General features: G+C 58.6%; 2 protein-coding genes across 2 annotated transcripts; one reads left to right on the top strand and one right to left on the bottom strand.

Moving 5' to 3' along the window:
- Positions 1 to 453: 453 nt before the first annotated feature.
- On the bottom strand, positions 454 to 13,344 carry LOC136300025 (sphingomyelin phosphodiesterase 5-like). The gene is made up of 10 exons (XM_066202154.1): positions 12,970 to 13,344; positions 8,332 to 9,543; positions 8,022 to 8,130; positions 7,087 to 7,424; positions 6,151 to 6,223; positions 4,723 to 4,863; positions 4,201 to 4,290; positions 3,761 to 3,824; positions 2,074 to 2,239; positions 454 to 1,577 (listed from the first exon to the last, which is right to left on the bottom strand). Exons 2-10 carry the CDS (start codon positions 9,010 to 9,012, stop codon positions 1,482 to 1,484), a joined length of 1,758 nt encoding a protein of 585 aa, XP_066058251.1. The 5' UTR covers positions 9,013 to 9,543; positions 12,970 to 13,344; the 3' UTR covers positions 454 to 1,481.
- LOC136300649 (uncharacterized) lies at positions 9,884 to 14,608 on the top strand. Its single transcript, XM_066203173.1, has 6 exons — positions 9,884 to 9,988; positions 11,291 to 11,407; positions 13,351 to 13,600; positions 13,684 to 13,911; positions 14,100 to 14,348; positions 14,391 to 14,608. Exons 1-6 carry the CDS (start codon positions 9,884 to 9,886, stop codon positions 14,606 to 14,608), a joined length of 1,167 nt encoding a protein of 388 aa, XP_066059270.1.
- The last annotated feature ends 7,775 nt before the right edge of the window (positions 14,609 to 22,383 follow it).

Raw genomic sequence — 22,383 nt, 5'->3', positions numbered from 1 at the left:
AATACCTGGGTCAATACTGCACCAATGCCTGACCAATGCCAGATCAATAACAAATCAACACCTGGGTCAATACTGCACCAATGCCTGACCAATGCCAGATCAATAACAAATCAACACCTGGGTCAATACTGCACCAATGCCTGACCAATGCCAGATCAATAACAAATCAATACCTGGGTCAATACTGCACCAGTGCCTGACCAATGCCAGATCAATAACAAATCAACACCTGGGTCAATACTGCACCAGTGCCTGACCAATGCCAGATCAATAACAAATCAATACCTGGGTCAATACTGCACCAATGCCTGACCAATGCCAGATCAATAACAAATCAACACCTGGGTCAATACTGCACCAGTGCCTGACCAATGCCAGATCAATAACAAATCAATACCTGGGTCAATACTGCACCAATGCCTGATCAATGCCAGATCAATAACAAATCAATACCTGGGTCAATACTGCACCAATGCCTGATCAATGCCAGATCAATAACAAATCAATACCTGGGTCAATACTGCACCAATGCCTGATCAATGCCAGATCAATAACAAATCAATACCTGGGTCAATACTGCACCAATGCCTGATCAATGCCAGATCAATAACAAATCAACACCTGGGTCAATACTGCACCAATGCCTGACCAATGCCTGATCAATACCGGATCAATATCGGATCAATACCTGGGTCAATACTCTGCACCAATGCCTGACCAATGCCAGATCAATATCGGATCAATATCGGATCAATACCCGGATCAATCGGGCACCAATAACTGACCACTGGCAGCACTGACCATGTCCCTGGTCACCCCTGGGACACCCACACTGTGGCCGGAGCACTGACCGGAGCTGTGGTCACTCTGTGCTCAGTGCAGTGACCGCTGCAGTGTCCAGTGCTGTGGCCAGAGCTGTGGCCGGAGCCATGCCCATGACGGGGTCAGTGCAGTGACCAGAGCAGTGACCAGAGCTGTGTCCAGTGCCGTGGTCACACTGAGGTCAGAGCTGTGGCCGGAGCCGGGGTCAGTGCAGTGACCAGTGCAGTGGCCGGAGCCGTGGCCGGAGCTATGACCAGTGCTGTGGTCATCCGGGGGTCAGTGCAGTGACCAGTGCAGTGTCCGGAGCCATGGCTGGAGCTATGACCAGTGCTGTGGTCATCCTGGGGTCAGTGCAGTGTCCGGAGCCGTGGCCGGAGCTATGACCAGTGCTGTGGTCATTCTGGGGTCAGAGCAGTGTCCAGAGCCGTGGCCGGAGCTGGGGTCACCCCAGGGTCAGAGCCGTGGCCGGAGCCGTGGCTGGAGCTACGACCAGTGCTGTGGTCATCCTGGGGTCAGAGCAGCGTCCAGAGCCGTGGCCGGAGCCGTGGTCACACCAGGGTCAGTGCAGTGACCAGTGCTGTGTCCAGCCCCATGTCCGGAGTGTGGCCGTGCTCATGTCCGAGCTGTGTCCAGCCCCGTGTCCACGCCGGGGTCAGAGGTCAGAGGTCAGCGGGCCCCAGGCGCAGCCGCAGGGCCACGGGCAGGTGGTCACTCAGGGTGGCCAGTTGGGTGATGACCGAGTAGCCGGTCACCTCCTGTGGGGACAGAGGGGTCAGCGTGGGGTTAAGGGGTGGTCACCGGGGTCATGGGGACATCAGGGGTCACTGAGGGGTCACTCAATGGTCACTGGGGGGTCACTGAGGGGTCACTGAGGGGTCAGTGGGAGGGGTCACTGAGGGGTCACTCAGGGTCACTCATGGGCAGTTCGGGGTCCCAGGGGTCAGTGGGGGGTCACCCAGCGGTCGCCCAGCAGTCACTCAGTGGTCACTCAGCGGTCACTCAGGGGTCACCCAGTGGTCACTCAGCAGTCACTTAGCGGTCACTCAGGGGTCACTCAGCGGTCACTCAACAGTCACTCAGGGTCACCCAGGGGTCACTCAGGGTCACTCAGCGGTCACCCAGCAGTCACTCAACAGTCACCCAGGGGTCACTCAGGGTTACCCAGCGGTCACTGAGTGGTCACTCAGCGGTCACTCAGGGTCACCCAGCAGTCACTCAGCGGTCACTCAGGGTCACCCAGCGGTCACTCACGGTGGCCATCTCGGGGTCTCTCCGCAGCAGCACCCTGTCCACGCGCCGGCCCTGCCACGGCTGGGTGGCCGGAGTGGCCGGAGGGGTCACAGGGGTCACCGAGGGGTCACAGGGCGGGAGCGGACCCGCCAGGAACTGAGCCCGGCCCCGGGGGTCAGACAGCGTCCTGGGGACACGGGGACAGGGACGGTGACAAGGGTGACTGACACGGGGACAGAGGGACACAGGGACACGGGGACAGAGGGACACAGGGACACGGGGACAGAGGGACAGTGACAGAGTGACAGAGGGACAGTGACAGAGTGACACGGGGACACGGGGACACGGGGACAGAGTGACAGAGGGACACGGGGACAGAGTGACACAGAGACACGGGGACAGAGGGACACGGGGACATGGGGACAGAGTGACAGAGGGACACGGGGACAGAGTGACACAGAGACACGGGGACAGAGGGACACGGGGACATGGGGACAGAGTGACAGAGGGACACGGGGACACGGCGACAGAGGGACACGGGGACAGAGGGACACAGGGACACGGGGACAGAGGGACAGAGGGACACGGGGACACGGGGACAGAGTGACAGAGGGACACGGGGACAGAGGGGCACGGGGACATGGGGACATGGGGACAGAGTGACAGAGGGACACGGGGACAGAGGGACACGGGGACACGGGGACATGGGGACAGAGTGACAGAGGGACACGGGGACAGAGGGACACGGGGACACGGGGACAGAGGGACACGGGGACATGGGGACACGGGGACAGAGTGACAGAGGGACACGGGGACACGGGGACATGGGGACAGAGTGACAGAGGGACACGGGGACAGAGGGACACGGGGACATGGGGACACGGGGACAGAGGGACACGGGGACACGGGGACATGGGGACAGAGTGACAGAGGGACACGGGGACAGAGGGACACGGGGACATGGGGACACGGGGACAGAGGGACACGGGGACACGGGGACACGGGGACAGAGTGACAGAGGGACACGGGGACAGAGGGACACGGGGACATGGGGACACGGGGACAGAGTGACAGAGGGACACGGGGACAGAGGGACACGGGGACAAGGGGACATGGGGACAGAGTGACAGAGGGACACGGGGACAGAGGGACACGGGGACATGGGGACACGGGGACAGAGTGACAGAGGGACACGGGGACAAAGTGACAGAGGGACACGGGGACAGAGGGACAGTGACAGAGTGACACGGGGACATGGGGACACGGGGACAGAGTGACAGAGGGACACGGGGACAAAGTGACAGAGGGACACGGGGACAGAGGGACACGGGGACACGGGGACACGGGGACAGAGTGACAGAGGGACACGGGGACAAAGTGACAGAGGGACAGTGACACAGTGACATGGGGACAGGGACACAGTGACATGGGGACAGAGTGACACAAGGACATGGGGACAGGGACACAGGGATACAGGGACAGTGGAACACCAGGACACAGGGGACAGTGACAGACTGACATGGGGACATGGGGACACAGGGACACAAGGACAAGGGGACAACAGGGACAGAGGGACACGAGGACACGGGGACACTGGCATGCAGGACCCTCCCCTCCCCCATGCCCCCCCATGTCCCCAGGGCCCCCCCCTTATGTCCCCAATGTCCCCAATGTCCCCCCAATGTCCCCCCAGTGTCCCCAGTGTCACCTCTCCATCCTCTCGGGGCTGCTCACGGGCTCCTCGTAGATCTTGAGGTAATCGAGCAGCGTCCCTGGGGACAGCGGGGACAACAGGGGACATCGGGGACATCAGCGCCACCCTCGGGACAGGGAGGCGACATCAGCAGGGGACATCAGCGGGGGACAACAGGGGACGGCAGGGACAACAGGGGACATCAGCAGGACCCTGGGGACAGGGAGGTGACAGCAGTGTCCCCAGGGAGGTGACAGTGTCGGGGGGTGTCCCCAGGAGGTGACAGAGGTGTCCCCAGGGAGGTGACAGTGTCGGGGGATGTCCCCAGGAGGTGACAGAGGTGTCCCCAGGGAGGTGACAGTGTCGGGGGGTGTCCCCAGGGAGGTGACAGAGGTGTCCCCAGGGAGGTGACAGTGTCGGGGGGTGTCCCCAGGAGGTGACAGAGGTGTCCCCACCGATGGCCCAGGGCTGGTCCCGGCCGGGCTGGCGCTGGGCGGGGTCCCAGAACTCCTGGAACAGGGGGTGACGCTGGTTCTGGGCGTCACCTGTGGGGACAGCGCGCCTGTCACCCCCCTGTGTCCCCCCCAGTAACCCCGTGTCACCCAGTGTCCCCCCGTGTCACCCGGTGTCCCCCTGTGTCCCTCCTGTGACCCCCAGTGACTCCCCCCAGTGCCCCAATGTCCCCCACGGTGTCACTCTCCATGTCCTCCTGCGTCCCCCCTTGTCCCCTCGGTCCCTTCCCCGCGTCCCTGTCCCTCCCCTGTGTCCCTCTATGTCACCTCTGTCCCCTCCCCGTGTCCCCTCTCTGTGTCCCGCCATGTCACCCCCTGTGTGCCTCCTCTGTCCCTGTGTCCCTCATGTCCCTTCTGCATCCCTTGTGTCCCCACTTGTCCCCAGTGTCCCTGGTGTCCCCAATGTCCCTGGCGTCCCCAATGTCCCCAGTGTCCCCAGTGTCCCCGGTGTCCCGGTGTCCCCACCCAGGGAGCAGTTGTCGAAGTTGAGGTCCCCGCAGAGGACATCAAAGGCCACCAGGTCCCCAGGGCGCTGCTGGTCCCGCCGGAAGTCCCGGAGCCACCGCAGGGACAGGGACAGCTGCGCGTCACGGATGGTGACATCGCCTGGGACATGGGGACAGTGACACAGGGACAGTGACACAGGGACATGGGGACAGGGACAGGGACAAGGACAGGGACAGCTGTGCGTTCTGGATGGTGACATCGCCTGGGACATGGGGACAGTGACACAGGAACAGTGACACAGGGACATGGGGACAGTGACACAGGGACATGGGGACAGGGAAAGGGACAGCTGTGCGTCACGGATGGTGACATCGCCTGGGACATGGGGACAGTGACACAGGGACATGGGGACAGGGACAGGGACAGGGACAGTGACACAGGGACAGGGACAGCTGCGCGTCATGGATGGTGACATCGCCTGGGACATGGGGACAGTGACACAGGGACATGGACATGGGGATACGTACAGACACAGGGATGGGGACAAGGGACATGGGGACACAGTGACACCTGGGTACACAGGGACACGGTGACATGGACACACGGACACAGGGGGACACGGACACAAGGACACGGGGACAGGGGGACACAAGGACATGGACAGACTCAGGGACACAGACAGACAGAGGGATGGGGACACAGGACATGGGGACAGGGGGACACAAGAGACATGGGCAGACACAGGGACATGGGGACACGGACACGGGGACATGAACACAAGGACATGGGGACAGGGACACACAGGGACGCATACAGACACAGGGATGGGGACACGGGACATGGGGATGCAGGGACACGGGGACACAGGGACACATGGGGACAGAGGGACACAGTGACACAGACACAGGGACACAGACAAGGGACATGGGGACACAGGGACACGTGGGGACAGAGGGACACATGGGGACAGAGGGACACTGTGACACAGACACAGGGACACAGACAAGGGACACGGGGACACATGGGGACACAGGGACACAAGGGGACAGAGGGACACAGTGACACAGACACAGGGACACAGGCAAGGGACATGGGGACACAGGGAGACATGGGGACACAGGGATACGTGGGGACAGAGGGACACTGTGACACAGACACAGGGACACAGACAAGGGACATGGGGACACAGGGATACGTGGGGACAGAGGGACACGGTGACACAGACACATGGACACGGGGACAGGGACAGACAGGGACATGGACAGACACAGGGACAGGGACATGGGGACACGTACAGACACAGGGATGGGGACACGGGACATGGGGACACATGAGGACACAGGGACACAGACACACGGACACAGGGGGACAAGGACACCAGGACAAGGCCGACCCCCCCAGTGCCACCCCCCGTGTCCCCCGCGCCGTCCCCGTGTCCCCACTCACCGGCCGGCGCCTGCAGGTGGGTGCAGCCCAGGTAACCCACGACGCGCCGGCCCTGCCGTGTCCCCAACAGCACCTGGAGGGGACAGCGGGCACCTGTCACCTCAGGGGGGACGTTGGGGACACTGGGGACACTGGCCACGGGTCACCTCAGAGGGGACACCGGGGACCGTGGGGACACCGGACACCTGTCCCCTCAGAAGGGGACACTGGGGACAGTGGGAATGCTGGGGACACCAGGGACAATGGGGACACCAGCCATGGGTCACCTCAGAGGGGACATTGGGGCCACTGGGAAGAGCGGGGATACTGGGGACACTGGGGTCATTGGGGACACCGGGGACAGTGGGGGCACTGGGGACAGTGGGGGGACACTGGGGACAATGGGAATGATGGGACCACTGGGGGGGCACTGGGGGTACTGGGGACACTGAGGACACTGGGGACACTGGAGGCACTGGGGACATGGGGGACACTGGGAATGCTGGGGACACATTGGGATGCTGGGGACACTGGAGTCACTGGGGACAGAGGGGACACTGGTGATAGTGGGAGACACTGGGAATAACGGGAACAGTGGGGACACTGGGAATGCTGGGGGCACTGGGGACAGTGGTGATAGTGGGGACACTGGGGATGATGGGACACTGGGGACACTGGACATACTGGGGACACTGGGGACAATGAGGATACTGGGGACACAGTAATCGTGAGGACACTGGGGATACTGGAGACACTGGGGACAATGGGGACAGTGGGGGGACACCGGGGACATGGTGATAATGGGGACATTGGGGAAAATGGGGACAAAGAGAATGATGGGGACAGTGGGAGGACACTGGGGTCACTGGGAATGCTGGGGACACTGGACCCACCACGACACCCCCTTTACACCCCCCCCCTCTTTATCCCCCACCCCGTCCCCAGGTGTCCCCTCACCTGCGCCGCCAGCAGCCCCTTGTTGGCCAGCGCGTCCTCGCGGGCGGCCACGGGGAAGGCGTGGAAGCGCGCGGCCGGCACCGGCCACCGGCTGGCCACCATCAGGCCGCTGCCCATGACCTTCAGCCGCCCGCCCCGCAGCCCCCCCGGGCCCACGCCCCACAGCACGTGCGGGAAGCGCCGGCCCAGGCGCCGGAGCAGCGCGGCGGCCGCGGCGCCGTCGAACACCTCCTGCAGGCACAGCAGGTCGGCGTCCGGCGGGAGGTGGGTGGTCAGCACCGGGGGCATGGGGTCGGGCAGGGGGATGGGGCGTTCCGGAGGTAGGGGGGTGGGGGGCGGGGTTGGGTTGGGTGTGGTTGGGTTGGTCATTGGTGATGAGTTGGTCATCGGTGTTGGGTTGGTCATCGTTGGGTTGGTCATCATTAGGTTGGTCATCATCGGGTTGGTCATAATTGGGCTGGTCAGTGGTGTTGGGCTGGTCATGGTTTGGTTGGTCATCGGTGTTGGGTTGGTCATCATTGGGTTGGTCAGTGGTGTTGGGTTGGTCATCATTGGGTTGGTCGTCATTGGGTTGGTCATCAGCATTGGGTTGGTCAGCGTTGGGTTGGTCATCACTGGGTTGGTCGTCATTGGGTTGGTCATCAGCATTGGGTTGGCCAGCGTTGGGTTGGTCATCATTGGGTTGGTCATCAGCATTGGGTTGGTCATCATTGGGCTGGTCACTGGTGTTAGGTTGGTCACTGGTGTTTGGCCGGTCAGTGGCGACTCTGGTGTTGGCAACGAGTCAGTGGTTGGCCAAGGGTTGGCCATCAACATTGGGTCGGTCACTTGTGTTGGGTTGGTCATCGGCGATTCCGGCGTTAACAATGAGTCAGCGGTTGGCCAGGGGTTGGCCATCAACGTTGGGCCGGTCATCAGTGTCGGGCTGGCCATCACTGGGTTGGTCACTGGTGTTGGGTTGGTCATCGGCGACTCCAGCGCCGGCACCGAGTCTGCGGTTGGCCAGGGGTTGGTCACTGGAGTTGGGTTGGTCACTGGCGCTGGGTTGGCCATCATTGGATTGGTCATCAGTGTCGAGGTGGTCACTGGTGTTGAGTTGACCATCAGCGTTGGGTTGGTCATCATTGGATTGGTCATCAGTGTTGGGTCAGTCACTGGTGTTGAGTTGACCATTGGTGTTGTGTTGACCATCAGCGCTGAGTTGACCATTGGCATTGTGTTGACCATCGGCGTTGAGTTGGCCATCGGTGTTGGGTTGACCATCAGCGTTGGGTTGGCCATCCCCATCTCCAACCACGTCACGCCGTCACCCACCAGCGCCGCCGTCCCGCCCACCGTCCCTCCACCCCCCCATCCCTCCCCTGTGGCCCCGCCTACCCCCCCGTAGTCCCTCCCCTCCCCTCGCCGCCCCTCCAACAGCCCCTCCCTCCACCCGGAACCTTCCCCGGCCGCCATCCCGCCGATGACCTCGGCGCGGCGCCGCGTCCGGCCCAGGTTGCTGAACCGCGCCATGCCGCTGGGCAGCAGGCACACGTTGGCCGTCACCACCGTGAACCCGCGCGCCCGCCGCGCGTCCCACGGCCCCGGCGTCACCGCCGCGGGGTCGCGGTGACAAACCACCGGCCGGCGCTTGGCCTGCACCGGCAGCCACACCAAAAACCCCAAAAGCGTCGCGGGCAGCGCCAAAACCAGCGCCAGCAGCAGCGCCGGCGTCGCCAGGACGCGCGTGGTCACCGCCACCCAAGGTCTGGCCCGGCGCCGGCGCCACCGCGCCCGCTGTGCCGTGGTGGGCAGCAGCAAGGCCAGCAGGCGGTCAAGCGTCCAGGAGCCCGGGGTCAGCAGGGTCGAGGCCACCGCGGCCGCCGCGGCCACGGCGCGGTTGGGGAAGGGCGAGGTGGGGAGGGAGGATGGCGGCGGCCACGGCATGGAGGGGTCAGCGGGGTCACAGGGGTCACTGCGGGGTCAGCGGGGTCACAGGGTCAGCGGGGTCACAGGGTCAGTGGGGTCAGTGAGGTCAGTGGGGTCACTGCAGGGTCACTGGGGTCAGGGTTACTGGGGTCAGTGGGGTCACTGTGGGGTCAGTGGGGTCACAGGGTCTGCGGGGTCACTGCAGGGTCAGCGGGGTCACAGAGTCAGTGAGGTCACTGGGGTCAGTGGGGTCACAGAGGTCACTGGGGTCACTGCAGGGTCACTGGGGTCAGCAGGGTTACTGGGGTCACTGGGGTCACTGGGGTCACTGCGGGGTGAGTGGGGGGTCAGCGGGATCAGCGGGGCCACTGGCGTGACGGCGGGGTCATTGTGGGGTCACTGTGGTCACTGTGGGGTCACTGCGGCGTCACTGCGGGGTCACCGAGGTCAGTGGGGTCACCGCGGGGTCAGTGGGGTCACTGTGGGGTCACCGCGGGGTCACCGAGGTCACCGGGGCTGGTTCGGAGGGTGGGGCACGGTGGGTGTGGCCTGTGGGAGAGAGAGAGGGGTCAGTGGGGACGGGGACATTGAGAGTGTCACCCTGTCACCCTGAGAGTGTCACCGTGTCACCGAGAGTGTCACTGTGTCACCGAGAATGTCACTGAGAATGTCACCAAGAGCGTCACCCTGTCACCAAGAATGTCACTGTGACATCGAGAGTCTCACGCTGTCCCGACAATGTCACCGTGTCACTGAGAGTGTCACCGTGTCACCGAGAATGTCCCCGAGAGTGTCACTCTGTCACCAAGAATGTCACCGTGTCACCGAAAGTGTCACCAAGAATGTCACCATGTCACTGAGAATGTCCTCCCATGGAGCAGGACCCTCCATGTCCCCCGGTGCCACCGTGGGAAATTCCTGGGCCCCCTCCCCCACTGTCCCGGCCACCGTGGGAATGTCCCCGCGCCCCTCCCCCACCGTCCCGGCGGCCACCGTGGGAAACTCCTGCGGCCGGAGCTGTCCCCTCCCCCACAGGCCGGCTGTCACCGTGGGAATGTCCCCAGGCAGGGCCACCCCCGCGTCCCCAAGGTCCGGGATTGTCACCAGGGATTGTCCCCACTACTGTCCCCGGGCAGGGCCACCCCTGTGTCCCCTGTCCCCGGGAATTGTCCCCAGGTTTGTCCCCCTGTCCCCAGCACTGTCCCCGTCCCTGGACTGTCCCCAGGACTGTCCCCCTGTCCCCAGGACTGTCCCCTTGTCCCTGAGATTGTCACCAGGGATTGCCCCCAGGGATTGTCCTCCTGTCCCCAGCCTTGTCCCGCTGTCCCCAGGCCGGGCCATCCCCCGTGTCCCCGGGATTGTCCCCAGGATTGTCACCCTGTCCTTGGCCTTGTCCCTCTGTCCCCAGGCCTGTCCCCAGGCTCATCTCCCTGTCCCCAGGACTGTCTCCCTGTCCCTGGACTGTCCCTAAGCCTGTCCCCCTGTCCTCAGATTTGTCCCCCTGTCCCCAGGACTGTCCCCTTGTCCCTGGGATTGTCACCAGGGATTGCCCCCAGGGATTGTCCCCTTGTCCCCAGCCTTGTCCCACTGTCCCCAGGCCGGGCCATCCCCCCTGTCCTCGGGATTGTCCCCAGGATTGTCCCCCTGTCCCCAGGACTGTCCCCCTGTCCCCGGGATTGTCAACAGGGGTTGTCCCCAGGGATTGTCCCCCTGTCCCCAGGCCTGTCCCCAGCCTTGTCCCCCTGTCCCCAGCACTGTCCCCGTCCCTGGACTGTCTCCAAGCCTATCCCCCTGTCCCTGGGATTGTCACCAGGGATTGCCCCCAGGGATTGTCCCCCTGTCCCCAGGCCTGTCCCCAGCCTTGTCCTCCTGTCCCCAGCACTGTCCCCCGGCTGGGCCATCCCCCGTGTCCCCAGGATTGTCCCCAGGATTGTCACCCTGTCCTTGGCCTTGTCCCCAGGTTTGTCCCCAGGCCTGTCCCCAGGCTCATCCCCCTGTCCCCAGCACTGCCCCTCTATCCCCGGGATTGTCAACAGGGGTTGCCCCCAGGGATTGTCCCCGTGTCCCTAGGCCTGTCCTCAGCCTTGTCCCCCTGTCCCCAGCACTGTCCCCCTGTCCCTGGGATTGTCACCAGGGATTGTCCCCCTGTCCCCAGGCCTGTCCCCAGCCTTGTCCTCCTGTCCCCAGCATTGTCCCTCTGTCCCAGGGACTGTCCCCGTGTCCCCAGGCCAGGCCATCACCTGTGTACCCGGGATTGTCCCCAGGCCTGTCCCCAGCACTGTCCTCCTGTCCCCAGGTTTGTCCCCGTGTCCCCAGGGCTCCTCCAGGGCCCACCTGTGTCCCCACTCACCTGTCCCTGGCCTCGGGGGGGATCAGGGGGAACCGGGACCTGGCCCAGGCTGAGACCGGCCAGGTGAGACCAGGCCCCGCCCCTTGGCCAGGTGAGTTCCGGCCTCTGAGCCTGGCCAGGTGAATCATGGCCAGGTGAGTCCTGACCACGCCCCTTGGCCAGGTGAGTTCTGTCCGGCCGGTCTGGCCCGACAGGTTCCCGGCATTTCCGGGCCTCACCTGGGCAGTGACACCTCACCTGGACAGTGACACCTGACCTGGGCAGGGACACCCGACCTGGGCAGGTAACAGCTCACCTGGGCACAGGTAATGCCTCACCTGGACAGGTAAAGCCTCACCTGGGCAGTGACACCTCACCTGGACAGGTAAAACCTCACCTGGGCAGGTAACAGCTCACCTGGGCACAGGTAATGCCTCACCTGGACAGGTAAAGCCTCACCTGGGCAGTGACACCTCACCTGGGATGGTGGAATCCCACCTGGGCAGGTGACACTGGGGACATTGGGGACACTGGGAGGACACTGGGAGCCCACCCTAGGGACTCAGGTGACACAAATTCGGCCCCGTGGGTGTCCCCGTGGCCAGAGGTGCCACCACACCTGGCCTGTGTCACCTGTGTCACCTGTGTCCCGTGTGCCAGCCCTACCACCCACGGCACTGAGGGGACAAGGGACAGGCCAGGGGTGTCCCCAGTGTCCCCTCAGTGTCCCCCCAGTGTCTCCCAGTGTCCTCCCAGTGTCCCCAGGGTGCTGGCCTGGTGTCCCCCTAATGTCCCCAAGCTGCTGGCACTGTCACCCCATTGTCCCCAAAGTCCCTGCCATTGTCCTCAGGGTGCTGTCAGTGTCCCTGCCATTGTCCCCAGTGTCCCCCCAGTGTCCCCAGCGTCCCTTCAGTGTCCCTCCAGTGTCCCCAATGTCCCCAGGGTGCTGGCCCGGTGTCCCTCCATTGTACCCAAATTGCTGGCAGTGTCCCTGCCACTGTCCCCAATGTCCCCGCCATTGTCCCCAGTGTCCCCAGGGTGCTGGCACTGTCATCCCCATTGTCCCCAGTGTCCCCGCAATGTCCCCCACTGCCCCCCCAGTGTCCCCTCCAGTGTCCCCAGTGTCCCCAGGGTGCTGGCCTGGCATCCTCTCCAATGTCCCTGGTGTCCCTGGCACTGTCCCCAGTGTTCCCCCAGTGTCCCCCTAGTGTCCCTGGTGTCCCTGGCACTGTCCCCAGTGTCCCCCCAGTGTCCCCAATGTCCCCCCGGTGTCCCCAGTGTCCTCCATTGTCCCCAGGGTGCTGGCCTGGCATCCCCCCCAATGTCCCTGGTGTCCCTGGCATTGTCCCCAGGGTGCCAGCAGTGTCCCCCCCGGTGTCCCCCCAGTGTCCCCAGGGTGCTGGCACTGTCCCCAATGTCCCCAAGCTACTGGCAGTGTCCCTGCCGTTGTCCCCAGTGTCCCCGCCATTGCCCCCGGGTGCCAGCAGTGTCCCCAAGCTGCTGGCAGTGTCCCCCCCAGTGTCCCCAATGTCCCCCCAGTTCCCTCCCAGTGTTCCCCCAGCGTCCCCAATGTCCCCTCCAAGTGCCACTTGTCACCTCGGCCACCTCCTCACCTGCCCCCCCCCCCCCCCATCCGCGGGGCTCACCTGAGGCTCACCCGGGGGGCGCCACCGCTCGTTGTCCCCCCCGCTGGCGACATCAGGTGACAAAGCCACGTCCGCCCCGGCCCTTCCTGCGGCCGCCACCCCCCCGCGGGGCTGACCTGGGTGGCGCCGGTGTCCCCGCGGAGGTGGCCGGACCGGTTTTGTCACCCGCGGTGTCCCCTCCCACAGTCCCCCGACCCCAAACCTGTCCCCGTGCCGCGCCACGCGACACAAAAAGTGACAAAAAACCCCAAAAAATCCCCCAAAAACGTGACCTCGGTGTCGCCACCGCCTCCGGGAACCGAAAGGGACAAAAAAACCCCGCGGCTAAAAACGAAACTAAAAGCGCGGGAACCGCTCCCAGTATGGCCTGACCTCTCCCAGTATGGCCCCGACCCCTCCCAGTATGGCCTGGACCCCTCCCAGTATGGCCCGGACCCCTCCCAGTATGGCCCTGACCCCTCCCAGTATGGCCCTGACGCCTCCCAGTATGGCCCGGACCCCTCCCAGTGTGGCCCTGACCCCTCCCAGTATGGCCCTGACCCCTCCCAGTATGGCCTGACCCCTCCCAGTATGGCCCGGACCCCTCCCAGTATGGCCCTGACCCCTCCCAGTATGGCCCTGACCCCTCCCAGTATGGCCTGACCCCTCCCAGTATGGCCCTGACGCCTCCCAGTATGGCCCTGCCCCTCCCAGTGTGGCCCTGACCCCTCCCAGTATGGCCTGACCCCTCCCAGTATGGCCTGGACCCCTCCCAGTGTGGCCCTGACCCCTCCCAGTATGGCTCTGACCTCTCCCAGTATGACCCTGACCTCTCCCAGTATGGCCCTGACCCCTCCCAGTATGGCCCTGACCCCTCCCAGTATGGCTCTGACCTCTCCCAGTATGACCCTGACCTCTCCCAGTATGGCCTGACCCCTCCCAGTATGGCCCTGACGCCTCCCAGTATGGCCCTGCCCCTCCCAGTGTGGCCCTGACCCCTCCCAGTATGGCCTGACCCCTCCCAGTATGGCCTGGACCCCTCCCAGTGTGGCCCTGACCCCTCCCAGTATGGCTGTGACCCCTCCCAGTATGGCCCTGACCTCTCCCAGTATGGCCCTGACCTCTCCCAGTATGGCCCTGACCCCTCCCAGTATGGCCTGACCCCTCCCAGTATGGCCCTGACCCCTCCCAGTATGGCCTGGACCCCTCCCAGTGTGGCCCTGACCCCTCCCAGTATGGCTCTGACCTCTCCCAGTATGACCCTGACCTCTCCCAGTATGGCCCTGACCCCTCCCAGTATGGCCCTGACCCCTCCCAGTATGGCTCTGACCTCTCCCAGTATGACCCTGACCTCTCCCAGTATGGCCTGACCCCTCCCAGTATGGCCCTGACGCCTCCCAGTATGGCCCTGCCCCTCCCAGTGTGGCCCTGACCCCTCCCAGTATGGCCTGACCCCTCCCAGTATGGCCTGGACCCCTCCCAGTGTGGCCCTGACCCCTCCCAGTATGGCTGTGACCCCTCCCAGTATGGCCCTGACCCCTCCCAGTATGGCCCTGACCTCTCCCAGTATGGCCTGACCCCTCCCAGTATGGCCCTGACCTCTCCCAGTATGGCCCTGACCTCTCCCAGTATGGCCCTGACCCCTCCCAGTATGGCCTGACCCCTCCCAGTATGGCCCTGACCCCTCCCAGTATGGCCTGGACCCCTCCCAGTGTGGCCCTGACCCCTCCCAGTATGGCCTGACCCCTCCCAGTATGGCTGTGACCCCTCCCAGTATGGCCCTGACCCCTCCCAGATGTGGCCCTGACCCCTCCCAGTATGGCCCTGCCCCTCCCAGTATGGCCCTGACCTCTCCCAGTATGGCCTGACCCCTCCCAGTATGGCCCTGACCCCTCCCAGTATGGCCCTGACCCCTCCCAGTATGGCTGTGACACCTCCCAGTATGGCCCTGACCCCTCCCAGTATGGCCTGACCCCTCCCAGTATGGCCCTGACCTCTCCCAGTATGGCCCTGACCCCTCCCAGTATGGTGTTCTAGATGTCCTCAGGTGTCCCCAGGTGTGTCCCAGGTGTGTCCCAGGTGTGTCCCCAGGTGTCCCCAGGTGTGTCCCAGGTGTGTCCCAGGTGTGTCCCCAGGTGTCCCCAGGTGTGTCCCAGGTGTGTCCCAGGTGTGTCCCAGCTGTCCCAGGTGTGTCCCAGGTGTGTCCCCAGGTGTCCCCAGGTGTGTCCCAGGTGTGTCCCCAGGTGTGTCCCAGGTGTGTCCCCAGCTGTCCCCAGGTGTGTCCCAGGTGTGTCCCAGGTGTGTCCCAGGTGTGTCCCAGGTGTCCCCAGGTGTGTCCCAGCTGTCCCCAGGTGTTTCCCCAGGTGTGTCCCAGGTGTCCCCAGGTGTGTCCCAGGTGTGTCCCAGGTGTGTCCCAGGTGTGTCCCAGGTGTGTCCCAGGTGTCCCCAGGTGTGTCCCAGGTGTGTCCCCAGGTGTCCCCAGGTGTGTCCCAGGTGTGTCCCAGGTGTGTCCCAGGTGTGTCCCAGGTGTGTCCCAGCTGTCCCCAGGTGTCCTCAGGTGTGTCCCAGGTGTGTCCCAGGTGTGTCCCAGGTGTCCCCAGGTGTGTCCCAGGTGTTCACCTCTCTGCGGGATCGAGGTTTGAAGAACAAAACTCAAAGGTTGCTGGAAGAGATGGAAAGCTCGACAGGGGAAACTTTTCTGCTTTTATCAGGAATATCCCGAACGCAAAACCCGCCGGGGAAATAAAAATGAAATGGAGTTCTGATACAGAAAAAGAAAAGATTTCATAATTAAGGATTGCTTAATTGCTTAATTGCCTAATTACCTAATTACTTAATTATTTCGTTGTCACTGGAGAACTAAAAACAAAGATTAAGTCGAGTTGTAAAGAGGTTTCGCGGCTGCAGCAAAGGAAATGCTGACCGCTAACAAATAAAACGTTTTTATTTTGCTTTATTTGTATTTATTTGCATTTATTTGTATTTATTCGTATTTTTAAATTTGTATTTATTTGTATTTTGTATTGGTTTTTATTTGCTTTTATTTGTATTTATTTTGTATTTATTGGTTTTTATTTGTATTCATTTGTATTTATTTGTATTTTTATTTGGTTTTCTTTGGTTTTCTTTATTTTATTTCTTATTTATTTGTATTTGTTTGCATTTATTTGCACTTATTTGCATTTATTTTTTGTTTTTACTTGCTTTTGTTTTTATTTACTTTATTTCACATTTATTTGTATTTATTTGTATTTATTCGTATTTATTTGTATTTTTATTTGTTTTTATTTACTTTTATTTGTTTTTATTTTATTTCGTATTTATTTGTATTTATTCGTATTTATTTGTATTTTTATTTGTTTTTGTTTACTTTTATTTTTATTCGTATTTATTCGTATTTATTTGTATTTTTATTTGTTTTTGTTTACTTTTATTTTTATTCGTATTTATTCGTATTTATTTGTATTTATTAATTTTTATTTGCTTTTTTTTGCTTTTATTAGCGGAAATAAATCTCGAGAAAAGCAGAAAACACCACAGGTGAACAAAAATCTTTTTTTTTTAATACCAAACAGGAACAAAAAAAGCTCTAAGGATTTTTTTTCCACTCCAAGGAAAACCGAAAAACAACTTTAAGATTAAAAAATGTGACATAACGCGGTAATTGCAGTAATTAATTATGACTGGCTATATGCAAATGTAAAGGTGTTGTGGGTGGCGCTGATTGGCGTTTTATATATTAAGATTTTATTATTTATTAAGATTTTTAAATGCATTTTATACACCAGGCGAGCAAGCAGCAACGTTTCGATAAATCTTTATACGTCATATAATTTATTTAAATAGTTTATATTTATTGTAATAAATATACGATATCTATCTATATATTTATTACTTTATTAATATTTATTTATTTATTAATTTTTTTGGATCAAATTTTATACATCAGAGAGCCAGAAGCAAAATTTTGATAAACTTTTGATAGGCCAGGCCCAGCAAGGATCGAATTTCTGATTAATTTTTTATATTCCGGGTAAATAAACAACAATTTTTGAGCCGGCAGTAAAATTTTGATAATTTTTTGATAGGCCAGACCAGCAAGGATCAAATTTTTGATTAATTTTTTATATTCCGGGTAAATAAACAACAATTTTTGAGCCGGCAGTAAAATTTTGATAAATTTTTGATAGGCCAGGCCAGCAAGGATCAAATTTTTGATAGATTTTTTTTATACTTTTAAAGTAATTTTTCTTACATTTTTCTTACATTTTTCTTACATTTTTCTTACATTTTTCTTACATTTTTATTACATTTTATACATTTTTTTCTGTTTTTAGGCGAGCAAGCGGCAATTTTTTGGGGGTCCATCAGGCGAGGCAGCCGGGGAGCTTCGGGAGGTGAGCTGCTGGAACCCCGGAGGATGAAAATTTCGGAATTTCTGCGTTAAAAGGTGCCGACCCTTAAAAAATCGTCACGTTTGACTTGAGGCCTGGAGACAAACTCCCAAAATTGAGCGACGGCACCGGGGTGGCGGGTGCGTGGTTTGAGTGGTGGCGTGTGATATCACGGGGTGGAAAACTTCAGATTTAAGGTTTTAGAATACAGTTTAAAAAAATAATAAAAAATAATATAAAATATATAAAATAAATGTTTTATATAGACTGTCCCCGTGTGCCCAAAGACCAGTCGACGACGCAAACGCCCAGCCTGGACGGGCAAGGAGGTTTTGGATGAACTCAGGAATCAAAAGAGGATGTGTCATCTTTGGAAGGACGGCCAGGTCCCTCGGGAAGTATTCAAGGCGGCTGCTAGAGCATGTAGGGAAAAAAAAAAAACCATCGGGGAGGCCAAAGCTCGGTTTGAACTCAGAACGGCGACTTCCGTAAAGGACGATCAAAAAAAAGTTTCTACAAATATATTAATGGCGAAAGGAAAGGCCAAGCGTCGCTCTCTGTCGGGCGAAGGGGGGAATTTAGTATCTGCAGGTGAGGAGAAGTGCTTAACGCCTCCTTCGCCTCGGTTTTCAGCGGGAAGACAACTTGCCTTCAGGACAACTGTCCTCCTGGACTGGTTGATGGTGCCAGGGAACAGAATTGTCCCCCCGTAATCCAAGAGGAGGCAGTCCCAGATGTTGGGACGCTCATAAATCTGTGGGTCCTGGTGGGATCCACCCCAGGGTGATGAGGGGGCTGGCAGATGAGCTTGCCAAGCCGCTCTCCACCATTCGCAATCAGTCCTGGCTCACCGGCGAGGTTCCGGAAGATGGGAAGCTGGCCCGCGTGACGCCCATTGGGAAGGAGGATCCCGGTAATTACAGACCGCTCAGCCTGACCTCGGTACGTGGCAAGGTAACGGGGCAGGTTGTACTGGGCGCCGCACCGCAGCGCCTACAGGACGGCCGGGGACTCGGGCCCAGGCAGCACGGGTTTAGGAGAGGGGGGTCATGTTTGACCAAGCTGATCTCCTTTTGTCAGCAGGTGACCCACCTGGAGGATGAAAGGCTGTGGATGTTGTTTGCACTTCAGCAGGGCTTTTCACACCGTCCCCCACAGCACGCTGCTGGAAAAGCCGGCAGCCCGCGGCTTGGAGAGCAGAACTCTTTGCTGGGTTAGGAGCTGGCTGCACGGCCCAGAGTGGTGGGGAAGGGTGCTGCATCCAGCTGGGGACAGCCACCAGCGGTGTCCCCCGGGGCTCTGTGCTGGGGCCAGCACTGGTCAATGTTTTCATTGATGACACGGGTGTTGAGTGTTTCATCAGTAAATTTGCCGACGACGCTAAGCTGGGAGTGTGTGTCGGTCTGTTGGAAGGGAGGAGGGCTCTGCAGAGAGATCCGGAATGGTTGGATGGGTGGGCAGAGTCCAGTAAGATGAAGTTTAATGAGTCCAAGTGTCCAGTCCTGCACTTTGGCCACAGTAAACCCCTGCAGTGCTACAGGCTGGGGACGATGTGGCTGGACAGTGCCCAGGAGGAAAGGGACCTGGGGGAATGGTGACAGCCGCTGGACATGAGCCAACAGCGTGCCCAGGTGGCCAAGAGGGCGAATGGCTCCTGGCCTGGATCGGGAATGGTGTGGCCAGCAGGAGCAGCAAGGTCAATCTGCCCCTGGACTGGGCACTGCTGAGGCCACACCTGAGTGCTGTGTCCAGTTCTGAGCCCTCAGCTTAGGATGGACACTGAGTGCTGTGTCCAGCTCTGGGATCTCAGTTTAGGATGGACACTGAGTGCTGTGTCCAGCTCTGGGATCTCAGTTTAGGATGGACACTGAGTGCTGTGTCCAGCTCTGGGATCTCAGTTTAGGATGGACACTGAGTGCTGTGTCCAGCTCTGGTGTCTCAGTTTAGGATGGACACTGAGTGCTGTGTCCAGCTCTGTGGGATCTCAGTTTAGGATGGACACTGAGTGCTGTGTCCAGCTCTGGTGTCTCAGTTTAGGATGGACACTGAGTGCTGTGTCCAGCTCTGGTGTCTCAGTTTAGGATGGACACTGAGTGCTGTGTCCAGCTCTGGGATCTCAGTTTAGGGTGGACACTGAGTGCCGTGTCCAGCTCTGGTGTCTCAGTTTAGGATGGACACTGAGTGCCGTGTCCAGCTCTGGTGTCTCAGTTTAGGATGGACACTGAGTGCTGTGTCCAGCTCTGGTGTCTCAGTTTAGGATGGACACTGAGTGCTGTGTCCAGCTCTGGGATCTCAGTTTAGGATGGACACTGAGTGCTGTGTCCAGCTCTGGGATCTCAGTTTAGGATGGACACTGAGTGCTGTGTCCAGCTCTGGTGTCTCAGTTTAGGATGGACACTGAGTGCTGTGTCCAGCTCTGGTGTCTCAGTTTAGGATGGACACTGAGTGCTGTGTCCAGCTCTGGTGTCCCAGTTTAGGATGGACACTGAGTGCTGTGTCCAGCTCTGGTGTCTCAGTTTAGGATGGACACTGAGTGCTGTGTCCAGCTCTGGTGTCTCAGTTTAGGATGGACACTGAGTGCTGTGTCCAGCTCTGGGATCTCAGTTTAGGATGGACACTGAGTGCTGTGTCCAGCTCTGGTGTCTCAGTTTAGGATGGACACTGAGTGCTGTGTCCAGCTCTGGGATCTCAGTTTAGGATGGACACTGAGTGCTGTGTCCAGCTCTGGGATCTCAGTTTAGGATGGACACTGAGTGCTGTGTCCAGCTCTGGTGTCTCAGTTTAGGATGGACACTGAGTGCTGTGTCCAGCTCTGGTGTCTCAGTTTAGGATGGACACTGAGTGCTGTGTCCAGCTCTGGTGTCTCAGTTTAGGATGGACACTGAGTGCTGTGTCCAGCTCTGGTGTCTCAGTTTAGGATGGACACTGAGTGCTGTGTCCAGCTCTGGTGTCTCAGTTTAGGATGGACACTGAGTGCTGTGTCCAGCTCTGGTGTCTCAGTTTAGGATGGACACTGAGTGCTGTGTCCAGCTCTGGTGTCTCAGTTTAGGATGGACACTGAGTGCTGTGTCCAGCTCTGGTGTCTCAGTTTAGGATGGACACTGAGTGCTGTGTCCAGCTCTGGGATCTCAGTTTAGGATGGACACTGAGTGCTGTGTCCAGCTCTGGTGTCTCAGTTTAGGATGGACACTGAGTGCTGTGTCCAGCTCTGGGGTCTCAGTTTAGGATGGACACTGAGTGCTGTGTCCAGCTCTGGGGTCTCAGTTTAGGACGGACGTTGAGACGCTTGAAGATTTCCAGAGGAGGCAACAAAGCTGGTGAAGGGATTGGAACACAAACCCTGTGAGGAACGTCTGAGGGCGCTGGGGTCGTTTATCCTGGAGAAAAGGACGCTCAGAGGTGACCTGATCATTCTCCACAACTCCCTGAAATTATTTCGTATTTATTTGTATTTATTTGCATTTATTGGTATTTATTTGCATTTATTTGTGTTTTTATTTGCATTTATTCGTATTTATTTGCATTTATTTGTATTTTTTTTTTTGTTTTTACATGCATTTTTACTTTTTATTATTTTTATTTTTATTTTTCCTACCTACACATGCTGTGATTCTGGGATTCTGTCAGGGCAAGGCTCATTTCTACCCTCTAACAGATTCCAGATGCCACCGGCCCTTCGTCTGCTGCTGGAACTGCCCCTGGAAGCTCCTGCCCTCCGGAGAGGGAGCAGACACCATCATGCACCGTCTGTCACCAACGGGTGTTCTCCTCCCTTTCAGACCAGACTTTGTTCCCGTCCGATGCCGAGGTCTGACAGTTTGACACCCAGCAGTTATTTCCTTCATTTTTCCTTCACTGTGGGGCTTCTGCTTATTAATAAACTATTATTGCGGGTTGTTTTCACTTCCATCTGTCAGTGTTCATTTCCTGCGGGTGGAAAGGGGCTGCTGGAACCCTTTGGAGGAGACGACTCATTCCAGAGCCTTCTCCTTTGAGTGGTCTCAAACCAAGACAGAGATCCAGCCCCCGCCCAGGGAGCAGCCCAGGCCAGAGCAGGGGGATGCCTGAGAGGAGGCTGTGAGCCCGTGGGAGAGCCGTGGAGAGAAGGGCCCTGGTCCCAGGCCGGAGCAGCCTGTCCTTGAGGGACTGACCCCGTGGCAGAGTGACCCAGGCCAGAGCAGTTTTGGGAGGACTGTCTGCCCGTGGGATGGACTCAGGATGCAGCAGTTTGAGGAATTTTGTTTCCCGTGGGATGGACCCAATTGCAGCAGCTGCAGAGAGCTGTTTCCCGTGAGATGGAGCCACGTTGGAGAAGTTACAGGAGAACTGTCCTGTGGGAGGGATCCCACGGTGCAGCAGGGGAACAGTCCCGGAGCAGTGGGAGAAACCTCGGATGATGAACTGACCACAACCCCCATTCCCATCTCCCTGTGCTGCTGGGGGAGGAGGGAAGCTGGGAAGGAGGGAGGGGTGGGGGGAAATATGTTAAGGGTTTATTTTATTTCTCATGATCCTGCCTTGATTTTGTCAGTGTAATAAGTTCACGTTTCTAATTGCAGTCTGTTTTGCCCATGATGGTTTTTGACAAGTGATCTCAACCCATGAACCCTCTGTTCTATTTTCTCTCCTCTCTCCAGCTGTGGGGAGGAGTGGCTGAGGGGCTTTGGTGGGTTCCAGCCAGCCAGGGAAAACCAATCCAATACCCAAGAGAGGAATTTCACCGCCCGAGGAGAGGCCTGGATAGAGTTGGGCAGATTGAAAACTGGCTGCTTATCTAAAAGCCCACAGTAATAAAAGTGAGCGGGTGAGCTGTAGCTGCCAATAACCAGGTCAGGCCCACCCCAACCGATGCTGCCATTTGTAAAGGAGAAAAGCCCCAGCAAACCTCTGGGGAATCAATGGGATGGGGACTGCTCTGCAGCCTCAGATACTCGGTGTCTGTAGGACAGAATTGTCAGGTCTGGCACAGAACAATGCCCGGTGTGTTTGAAACAGAACCCTGTGAATTCAAACCCATCAGCTGCAGGGATCACTGAAAGAG

Source organism: Chamaea fasciata, unplaced genomic scaffold, assembly GCF_029207755.1.
Source record: "Chamaea fasciata isolate MVZ Bird 193981 ecotype frontalis unplaced genomic scaffold, bChaFas1.0.hap1 SCAF_1, whole genome shotgun sequence".
In the NCBI taxonomy this organism is placed as follows: Eukaryota; Metazoa; Chordata; class Aves; order Passeriformes; family Sylviidae; genus Chamaea; species Chamaea fasciata.
Note: the sequence above shows the minus strand (reverse complement) of the source record. Positions and strands in the feature narration are given on the sequence as shown.

Bases quoted from the DNA above. Each gene is read 5' to 3' on its own strand.
- LOC136300649 (XM_066203173.1), top strand. From the start codon at position 9,884: ATGTCCCCCGGTGCCACCGTGGGAAATTCCTGGGCCCCCTCCCCCACT. The intron at 11,408-13,350 runs GTGAGACCAGGC...GACCTCTCCCAG, and splicing joins CCCAGGCTGAGACCGGCCAG to TATGGCCCCGACCCCTCCCA. The intron at 13,912-14,099 runs GTATGGCCCTGC...GACCCCTCCCAG, and splicing joins TATGGCCCTGACGCCTCCCA to TATGGCCTGACCCCTCCCAG.
- LOC136300025 (XM_066202154.1), bottom strand. From the start codon at position 9,012: ATGCCGTGGCCGCCGCCATCCTCCCTCCCCACCTCGCCCTTCCCCAAC. The intron at 8,131-8,331 runs ATGGCCAACTCA...ATGATGGCCAAC, and splicing joins TGATGGTCAACCCAACACCG to CCAGCGCCAGTGACCAACCC. The intron at 1,578-2,073 runs GTGAGTGACCGC...CTGTCCCCACAG, and splicing joins GAGACCCCGAGATGGCCACC to GAGGTGACCGGCTACTCGGT.